This window comes from Ascaphus truei, chromosome 22 (genome assembly GCF_040206685.1).
Source record: "Ascaphus truei isolate aAscTru1 chromosome 22, aAscTru1.hap1, whole genome shotgun sequence".
Taxonomy (NCBI): Eukaryota; Metazoa; Chordata; class Amphibia; order Anura; family Ascaphidae; genus Ascaphus; species Ascaphus truei.
In genome coordinates this window covers 1372919-1383682 of record NC_134504.1, presented here as the reverse complement: position 1 = coordinate 1383682, position 10764 = coordinate 1372919, and the positions used below count along the sequence as shown (strand labels likewise).

The window sequence follows — 10764 nt, the reverse complement described above, 5'->3', positions numbered from 1 at the left end:
GGATAGCCCTGCTGATTGAGCCATCTGTGCTGAAGTAGGGATATCCTTACAACCTGACCTGTTGGTGGCCCTTGAGGACTGGTGTTGGCCAGTCCTGTAATAGGAGTTTCCGCCCGATAGTCACCAGTTTGGTAAATAAGTCCCATCGAGTTTTCGCTCTTTCTAATAACATTTGCCGCTTCAACTTTTTTGTCTTTTTGTAAAGATAATAAATATAAAATATAGAAACGATATTGTGTTACATTTTGTGTATATGCTGCAGTGTAGGTTGTGCCCTGTATAGATGTTGCAGAGCTCAGTCGCCAGGTTAACGCAGAATAACGTACGATAATGCGTTCTCTGTAAACCGCGTTTCCCAGCGCTGCGCCAGGGAATGGCACCGCGCTACATCTGTAAACGTTCAGTACACCTCCCAACAAAACCCCCGGCAAAAGGAAATCTCCAAATGCATCGTGGCTGCTTCAGTTATTTTATTTGGCATACAGTGAACAAGACCCATTTACCGGCTCGGAGAATAATACAAAATATATACAATATAATGATGTATCAGGATTCGTTAAAAATATAAAACTTTTCACGACAACATACATTACGCGTAAAGTGCAGTAAGGACAAAGTACGTAAAAGTGCAGATTTCCAGCGTGAAACACATACCACACCTCCCATTCATGAACATCTGCAATGTCCGTGAAGCGCATTGTACATCTGTAATGAGTATATTACATGCAGGGCCCCCGACAACTCGCCCGGGGGCACAGTTTATGACTTGGGCCCTGGGGTGTTAAGCGGGGAGGATGGGGCATCTGTGTGGACTCCCACCCCCCGATTACATGATGTAAGTCGTGTCCTTCATGGAACTGGTGTAATTCTTTATAATAAGGTTCATTATATAGTTCCTAGAGAAAGCTTAAAGATACAGACACATATCACGTGGACCTGCCACACTAAGCAGGCGGAGGGTTGCATATAGACAGTATGGAGGACATGTAACTACTAAAGCAGCCTTCCCGTCCTAGATTTGATTAAGATCACCTGCATTACTGTTAGCTTTGGGGGACCCCTTGTTCTAGATATTTTCTGGTGTAGTCACGGTTACCTCCATGGGAAACAAGATTGCCGGCAAATCACCGGCTAATAGGAAGCCATGCTGTCAGCTTGCAGCTTCCTATTGGACGATAATTTAAATGCCCGGCAGAAGCAGCACGACCTTCACCGAGGAGTATCTGTACAAAACTAATGGCTAAGGGTATGGGAGACCTACACAGGGAATATAGCATGTATGTTACTATATAAGTAACAGTATATATATATATATCACCGTCACTGTATATGTTACTATATAAATAATAGTATATATACTGCTTTAAGGATATGGGAGACCTACACAGGGAATATACTATGTATGTTACTATATAAGTAACAGTATATATACTGCTTTAAGGGTATGGTTCCCGGTAACAGTACTAAATGGAAGTATATTAAGGCTCTGAGATGCACACACACGTGCAATAACAATATGACAGAGAGAGATATCAGTGTGCATACAGGAAGTGCAACGTGGGACACACATATTAGGAATACAAGTATGTGCACTGAGCTTATGGAAGAGACGCAGACGGGATATGGAAAGAGGTGTTTTAAGGAGAAGGGAGACCTGCGCACACCTTGCATAGCTATACACACCAGTGTATATATTATAGTTATAATAAGGATATTGGAGACATACACAGATAGAGGGTGCTAGCATAATAAGCACATGGTAGGAGGAGTCAGTGTACAGTAACTGTATTTGGAATATCAGTGCCCAGCGAGAACACTTTCACGGATTTCCAGTTAATTTGCCTCTATATCTATATACCAGTGCACACAGGGTTAAACGCTGAGAACGCCTCAAGATCCTGCTACATTGTCCTGAATACGGTGTGGAATAGTGGCTGATGGGCGGATCGGCCTCTGTTTACAGTATGGATTTCTACGGGTGAATGTGTCCATAAAACATGTTTGAATGTCTGCTTCGTACGCCCAGTCATTTCCTTTTAACGTTCAGACTACGTATCTCAAAAATGCCATGAGGCGGCCGACGTTTCGCCCAATGGGAACTTCGTAACCTAGTCTATAGAATCCGGGGAAGGTATTTGGGAGTCGAACAGACAGTAGGTGGAAAGGTAACACTGAGCAGATTGCAGCTTTAACTCTGGAAGTGGTGGAAGGATTGCAGGAAGTGCCACGGGCCACGGGCCTTCTGGGCATCGTGACCATGGCATGTGATCACATGGTTGTGACCCAGCTCCCAATGAAGGGGAAGTCCCTCTCTTCCTAGCAAATCACGTTCACCACGGGACCTCCCCCAGAAAGGAGCAACGGCAGTGATGGTGTCCACTGTCATAAGAGCACTCAAGTGGTTATACACTACTGGGCCATATTTACTAAGAGGTGGCATAACACACCTTATGGACCAGAAGGGGTGTTATAGAGTATCACCGCTAAGGTAGGAAGCATCCACAAAGACGTCTTTGCTATTACATTGATACTATGGGGTCTACTAAACTAACAGCCATTGCTGATCAGTAATAAGAATTCAAACCAATAGCCACGAGGAGGATCTATTTCCTGGCGATGTAGGGGTACAGGTTTTTCAACTTTTTCTTGCTTAAGGAACCCTAGAATTAGATTGTGAAATTCTGGGGAATCCCGATCCTCCCCCCCTCAGTCTCCCCCCCTCTCTCTTACACTCTCCCACTTGCAAGACACATTTAAATATCTTATTTTTTTTTTAAGGGACACCGCCCAATCACTTCAGCTTTCACTATTAAATAAATCCTAGTTATTAACGCCATGGACCAGTGCAGAAGTCTGTGTGTGTGTGCGTGCTTGCCGGGGCCGTGCTTTTGATAGCAGCGCTGCTGTACGGTAGAGAGCTCCGGCACGCGCAGGGAAAACCCCTGCAGTTAACACCGCAGAGAGAGCGCGCACCTCTCTTACCTTGCGGCCTGCGGTGCTGCGCCGGCCCTTAGCTCTCTCCTCCTGTCAGACGGAAGCTGAATGCGAGTTCCGGCACTGACAGGAGGGAGAGGAAGGATCGGTGGCTGTTGCTGAGCTCCTTAGCCGCCGGGTCGCTGCTGTGTAGGGACATGCCGCGCCCTCTTCTCCCCCTGGCGGCTGCGGAATCCGAGGGGAAAATCACTGCATGATTATTTTGGGCATACAGGAGCTACTGGGGGAGAAGTTACATGGTGCAATATTAGGGTGGGAAGATTACTTTTGTAATGATGGCGTTTTTTCGTTGCATCGGTTAGGATAAGGCCTGAAAAGAAATAACCGTCTATTCCCAAAGAGATCATTGTTACAGTTCTATTCATAGGTATAATGCCAGCACAATTAGAACAAGAATATGTTCACATCACAAGGCACAAAGTGTTATCGGAATAAGTCCCGACCCACCGTATAACGCGGGAGAGAATGAACAGGAGGCGAGACGTGGGAATACGCTTAAACGGGCGATCCTTCTTAGCTCACAGAACAGTTTGTAAACAATGTAACCGACGTCCGTAAACACATGTAATCAAGCGAACGTTCAGCAAGATTGTGCCGACCTGATGATATCAGCCGGCAGGGGCCAAACTCGCCAAGACCAACAAAATGACCAGAAGGTCCCCAAACTGTTAGAGTAGACTCGGGGCTCTGGTGGAATCCCCCATGGTAGTCTGTGTGAGTGTCTGTGTGATTGTCTGTGTGTGAGTACAGCAGCAAGATTATGTACATGTATACCTGGGTCAGTTCGGTATGCATCACTAAATATGTGTGTAGCTATGAATATACCCATGTATGTGTATATATGCAGCTGAAAATGCACGAATGTATGTGTGAGTGTGTATGTACGTATGTATGAGTATGTATGTACGTATGTATGTGTGTTTGTATGTACGTGTGTACGTATGTATGAGTATGTATGTATGTACGTATGTGTGTGTATGTGCGTATGTGTGAGTGTGTATGTACGTATGTATGTGCGTATGTATGTATGCACGTATGTGTGTGTGTGTGTATGTATGTACGTGTATACGTACGTATGTATGAGTATGTATGTATGTATGTGTGCATGCTGAACGTTTTTGTGTCAGTTATGGCCCTATAATGGACCTCTACAATCGGTTTCCCACGTGTGCCCATGATACCCGAGTCCAACATTGTTGGAAATTCTTCTGAAATTACCAGAATGTTTTTTTAAAATTATTATTATTGATTTGCGCCCTGAATATCAATCAGGTGTTTCCCGCGACCTCAGACCCTGACAGGCCGGGGGAGGGATATGGGCAAGGTCCGGTTATACATACAAAGTGAGACTAAGTGCCGACGCGTTGTATCGCACTGTGATTCTGCATTAATGGACATCTGCATCACGTCGGATTGCAGTGCGACCCTGCATCGCCGCCTAATCAATTCCGGCGACAGCTAATTATGTAAAAAGGGGCATTAATCACACAAATGTAACCACTTAAAACATGTCACTGCCCGTGCTACGTCTTGGTACTATGAGAGATTGCAACATCTAAGTGTCTTCTGTCTTTACAAGTAGCAGCAGAACACAGTATCACAACATTATCTCAACCCGCGTGAACTTTGTGACTTTGTGTCCCGGTCATTCCCGATAATAGAGAACTCTCGTCTTCACCCGGCCCCGCCCGTTTAAGACCATTCTGTCTTTGTACATGTAAACTGTGGCAAAGGCATTTGTGCCCGGCGGTGACTCGATCACTCCTTCCATAGTTACATGGTGGATCCCGTGTGCGTCTCTGCAGTAACCCCCGCTGTGGTCGTGCCCTGCAATGTAACACACAACACAACTGTGCGATTGGATGAGGTCAAGCATCTCTTTATAGTTCCACGCAAGGCAGTTACTGCGCTTGGCTTCCGGGTGGACAGGAACGTGACCTGCCGTGAGACAAAACCAGATCCAAACATCACATTTACTGCCGTAGGAGTGGCAGGCAGCTCGGTTACCAAATGGGGGCCTATAATCTATTTATGGTTAATTTGGGGATCCGGTGCAGCGGTGTGTTCCATGTGGGCGAGTCACACACTTGTCTGAATGGTTTACACAATATAATACTAAACATAATTTCACAAATGTGTGTTGCGTCAACATCTTCAGTGCTACAAGGTAATGCAAACGTCCAAAAGCTGTGCGTGTCCTGTGCGTCCAGACTACATACGTGTCTCCTGTGCGTCCAGACTACATACGTGTGTGTCCTGTGCGTCCAGACTACATACGTGTCTCCTGTGTGCCCAGACTACGAGTCTCATGTGCGTTCACACTACACATACGTGTGTCTCCTGTGCGTCCAGACTACATACGTGTCTCCTGTGTCCCCAGACTATGAGTCTCATGTGCGTTCACACTACACATACATGTGTCTCCTGTGTCCCCAGACTACGAGTCTCATGTGCGTTCACACTACACAAACGTGTGTCTCCTGTGCGTCCAGACTACATACGTGTCTCCTGTGTGCCCAGACTACGAGTCTCATGTGCGTTCACACTACACATACGTGTGTCTCCTGTGCGTCCAGAATACATACATGTGTCTCCTGTTTGCCCAGACTACATACGTGTCACGTGTCTCCTGTGCGTCGAGACTACATGCGTGTGTCTCCTGTGCATCAAGACTACATACATGTGTTCTGTGTATCCAGACTTCATATGTGTGTGTGTCCTGTGCGTCGACTACATACGTGTCTCCTGTGCGTCCAGACTACATACATACATGTGTCCTATGCGTCCAGACTACATACGTGTGACGCATCATTTGTTGATGAAAAGGATGTTTGACGCGTCCCGCATGTGGAAGACCTCATTGATATCATGTAATTGATTACTGTAATATGTATAGTCGCCGTACTGAAAGTGTAAAAAGAATATGTTGTTTTCCTGTACAATGCAGCGACCCTGCGGGGTTAAGCACATTTGATTTTTTTTGTGTATTTTGGGGTTTTCCCCAAGTCGCACGCCGCGGGCGATTCTCACGCTCTCGCATTTTTTTGGAGATGGAAACATTATTTGTTTAGTACAGGGGGGGTCAAACCTTGGCCTCAAGGGCCATCAACAGGTCAGATATTTGGGATATCCCTGCTTCAACACAGGTGTTGCAGTCTTCGACTGAGCCACCTGTGCTGAAGCAGGGAGATCCCAAATATCTGACCTGTTGGTGGCCCCTCCTGGGTTAGTCCAAGCTCTTTGCACCGCTTAGAACATAGGCCCCTAATTATTTGTAAAGATTTTTTTTTTTTACTTTTAAGGTCTCCATCGTAATGATAATGTGAGGGGGGGGTGAGACCTGGGAGGGAGGGGGGGGTGAGACCTGGGAGGGGGGAGTGAGACCTGGGAGGGGGGAGTGAGACCTGGGAGGGGGGGTGAGACTTGGGAGGGGGGGGTGAAACTTGGGAGGGGGGGGTGAGACCTGGGAGGGGGGGTGAGACCTGGGAGGGGGGGGTGAGACCTGGGAGGGGGGGGTGAGACCTGGGAGGGGGGGGTGAGACTTGGGAGGGGGGGGTGAGACTTGGGACGGGGGGTGAGACTTGGGAGGGGGGGTGAGACCTGGGAGGGGGGGTGAGACCTGGGAGGGGGGGTGAGACCTGGGAGGGGGGGGGTGAGACCTGGGAGGGGGGGTGAGACCTGGGAGGGGGGGTGAGACCTGGGAGGAGGGTGAGACCTGAGAGGGGGTTGATTCCTCTGTGCTCCCTTCGGTCTGTAACTGTGTGTTCCACCAGAGCTTGCACTCTCTCCCTTCGCCCTAATATTATTGGATCTGGACAGGGTGGTAAAGAGAACCAATGACTGACGCATTCCACCATGCAATTTGTAATTATTTTCTACAGAAAAAAAATAAGCCAAATCTTGGCTTTTGTCGTGGTTAAATTAGTTAAAGGAACTCACTTTGATTGTTACATTTTTGTGCAAAAGGTTTTAGTTTTTTTGCCGGCTATGTGAGATTGCACCTGTAATCCGAGCAGGGCCTGTATTTGCTACACAGAATTGGGGTGATCTTCCAGCATCACGATGGACTGTGGATGAGACCGATTAAAAGAACGTGGCAGCACCGTACTTACCAGCCACGACCACTTTTTCATTGTGTTCATCTGAAAATGTAAGGACGCCATTGAGCCAGGACAGCTGATCTCTGCTAAACCCTCCGTTAAACTCCTGTAAGTGCGGCTCACTATAATCTGTGGCGAGGAAGAGAAAACCGGCGCTGTAAAAAGATGTGGCGTGTAAGTAAAACGTTTATTCCGTATCGGTGGGGGTGCTGTAAGGTGCGCAGACCTGCGTTCTAGGGGCCCTTGTGGCGTTCAGGAAACGCCATGCAAGTTTTGCGCATTTTAAAAGGGGGAGATCGTGTTCGCGGCTCCGTAGAAGCCCCCCTACATTTCTGCTTGCGGTGTTGGGCACGCGATTGCTAGCCCGAGCGATCACGTGCGCACGCTCCGACCGCAGATCTCGTGGCCATAAATGGCGCTAAGGAGAGGCAGGGGTGCTCAACTCCAGTCCTCAAGGCCCCCCAACAGGTCAGGTTTTAAGGATATCCCTGCTTCAGCACAGGTGGTGCAGTTGAAGACTGAGCCAACTATGCTGAAGTTGGGACATCCTTAAAACCTGACCGGTTGGAGGGGCTAGAGAACTGAGCTAAGGCATTACAGCAGCCAGGAGACTGGGCTGACTGGGTGGGGCGTGTGGTTCTCACCTGCCCTCCGTTACCATGTTTAGGAAAACGCGAGTCGGTTTCTTGTGCATACCTCTACTGTCGCCCGACTTGTTCTGGAACCTGCTGTCCAGGAACTGCGCGGATTCTTGGCCTTTATGACTAGACGACTCCCTGCCAATGACACTCAGATCGTACGCATCGACCACGACGATGCGGAAGTTAGAGAACGGGCTGAAGTGGTATGCATAATATTCCAACGGGTCGGTGTTTCCTGCACAGAAAGGCTTGGCTCCATCTAGTCTTTCGTCCTCCATCCACTTTGTGTTCAGCTTCGATTTGGTTAAATAATCCCGGTCAAAGTTGTAGAACTCATGGTTCCCCCAGATGTGGTGGAAGGGGGCCTTCATGTCCTCCATCTCTTTTAGGACTACCTGGAGTGATTCATTCGATGTACGTAGTTTTCGGTTGGCGCCATCAATGATATCTCCAAGTTGAAGAATAAACGTAGGCAGAGTACTCTCCCCGTTCCACTCTTTGATGGCACTTCGGAGATGGACACGGCTTTGCCGGTAATATCTCATTGTTAGCCAGCCACTGAGCCCATCAGCTCGATCAGCGAACTGAACATCTGCTATAACCCCAAATGTAAAGTATGGCTGCACATCTCGGGCGGGGGCTTCCCTTTCTTCACTTGTGCTCTCCATCCTACAAAAAAGATTGCGGTGAAATCCAAGTCGCCCCGTCATATTGTATCTAATTCACCAGTCAGCAAGGTTTCTGGACATACTATTAAACATACGGGAGACAGGGGTTTGGAAGATTGTTAGTGTGACTTTTGGAAGGTCTGATTCTCTTTGTTTGTTTGGTTTTTGTTCTGTAAACATTTTGTCGCCATGTTGCATTATAGGGCGTCTCCAGTTTTTTCCCCAGCGTCAAGATTTTTCAATTGATTGTTATTTGTAAATACAGAGCCTAAAAGTACAATGGGGGGGCTCCTATTTAATGAAATCACCGGATATCAAAGAGCATTATGAGAAAAGCTCACGGTCAGACGGCGTCTGTGATAAGTCCCTTTCAGTTCTGCGGGAGGTCGGGCGGGACTAACGACCAAGAAACGGGTTCTAAAGATTCTTACATTTAACGCAACTGTGCGCTCGATCCACAACGTCCAGCCACGTCTATCCTACGTATTAGGACTGTGACTCACTCACGCAGCGCGGGGTCATCCCGTGCAGCGCGGGGTCATCTCACGCAGCCGGGAAACCCTGACAAAGTCCTAAATCCGGATCCATTTGTCATAATAACCCCAGCCCTTCATGTCACAGACCCGGGCTCCGTCACGTACCACACCCCACTTGTCATAACCTCACCCCCACACAACACAATTCCGCATTGTGGGTCCCCAACTCCAGGAGGTGTCTCACGCAAACCTCATGCATGTATGGGCCCCTTCTCCTGCTCCAGAATGGGGGACCCTTGATGGCTCTGAGATTCTCCATGTAATCCCATCCACCTACCCAATCAGTCTTACCCAGGCAGGCAGGAACTAGATTTTGGGCACAGAACATACAAAATCAGTAACATACATTTGTTACCATGATTTAAAGACCACAGGGGGCTGCAGCACCCCTCGTTCCAGCCCCCATGGTCTTACCTGTCTCACAAAGGTTTGAATCCCAAATTAAGATGATGTTTAAAAGGAAACAAACTCTCCCTGCGGCTCTAGAGCTTCGACACGGAAACACCGGTATTGTGTTTCACAACCGCCAAAGTCTGTTCTAACTTCCCGCTGCCAGTTACCCGCCCGCTGCCAGTTACCCGCCCGCTGCCAGATACCCGCCCGCTGCCAGATACCCGCCCGCTGCCAGTTACCCGCCCGCTGCCAGTTACCCGCCCGCTGCCAGTTACCCGCCCGCTGCCAGATACCCGCCCGCTGCCAGTTACCCGCCCGCTGCCAGATACCTGCCCGCTGCCAGTTACCCGCCCGCTGCCAGTTACCCGCCCGCTGCCAGATACCCGCCCGCTGCCAGTTACCCGCCCGCTGCCAGTTACCCGCCCGCTGCCAGTTACCCGCCCGCTGCCAGATACCCGCCCGCTACCAGTTACCCGCCCGCTGCCAGTTACCCGCCCGCTGCCAGATACCCGCCCGCTGCCAGTTACCCGCCCGCTGCCAGTTACCCGCCCGCTGCCAGTTACACGCTGCCAGTTACCCGCCCGCTGCCAGATACCCGCCCGCTGCCAGTTACCCGCCCGCTGCCAGTTACCCGCCCGCTGCCAGATACCCGCTCGCTGCCAGTTACCCGCTGCCAGTTACCCGCCCGCTGCCAGTTACCCGCCCGCTGCCAGTTACCCGCTGCCAGATACCCGCTCGCTGCCAGTTACCCGCTGCCAGTTACCCGCTCGCTGCCAGTTACCCGCTGCCAGTTACCCGCTGCCAGTTACCCGCTGCCAGTTACCCGCCCGCTGCCAGTTACCCGCTGCCAGTTACCCGCCCGCTGCCAGTTACCCGCTGCCAGTTACCCGCCCGCTGCCAGTTACCCGCCCGCTGCCAGTTACCCGCCCGCTGCCAGTTACCCGCCCGCTGCCAGTTACCCGCCCGCTGCCAGATACCCGCCCGCTGCCAGTTACCCGCCCGCTGCCAGTTACCCGCCCGCTGCCAGTTACCCGCCCGCTGCCAGATACCCGCCCGCTGCCAGATACCCGCCCGCTGCCAGTTACCCGCCCGCTGCAGTTACACGCCCGCTGCCAGTTACCCGCCCGCTGCCAGATACCCGCCCGCTGCCAGTTACCCGCCCGCTGCCAGTTACCCGCCCGCTGCCAGTTACCCGGCCGCTGCCAGTTACCCGGCCGCTGCCAGTTACCCGGCCGCTGCCAGATACCCGCCCGCTGCCAGTTACCCGCCCGCTGCCAGTTACCCGCTGCCAGTTACCCGCTGCCAGTTACCCGCTGCCAGTTACCCGCCCGCTGCCAGTTACCCGCCCGCTGCCAGATACCCGCCCGCTGCCAGTTACCCGCCCGCTGCCAGTTACCCGCCCGCTGCCAGTTACCCGCCCGCTGCCAGATAC

At 50.6% G+C, this 10764-nt stretch overlaps 1 protein-coding gene across 4 annotated transcripts in view; it reads right to left on the bottom strand.

The window, feature by feature from the left end:
* Window positions 1-450: 450 nt before the first annotated feature.
* ADPRM (ADP-ribose/CDP-alcohol diphosphatase, manganese dependent) overlaps window positions 451-10764 on the bottom strand; it is a 16368-nt gene continuing 6054 nt past the window's right edge. Inside the window, exons 2-4 of one of the 4 annotated variants that reach the window (XM_075579613.1) lie at window positions 7791-8404; window positions 7107-7223; window positions 451-4932 (exon numbers count right to left, since the gene is read on the bottom strand). In XM_075579613.1, coding sequence (XP_075435728.1) covers window positions 4640-4932; window positions 7107-7223; window positions 7791-8403 — 1023 coding nt within the window. In that variant the 5' untranslated portion in view covers window position 8404 and the 3' untranslated portion in view covers window positions 451-4639. Of the gene's footprint in view, window positions 4933-7106; window positions 7250-7790; window positions 8779-10764 lie in introns of those variants that run through there. The other 3 variants (XM_075579610.1, XM_075579611.1, XM_075579612.1) reach the window with 3 other exon arrangements.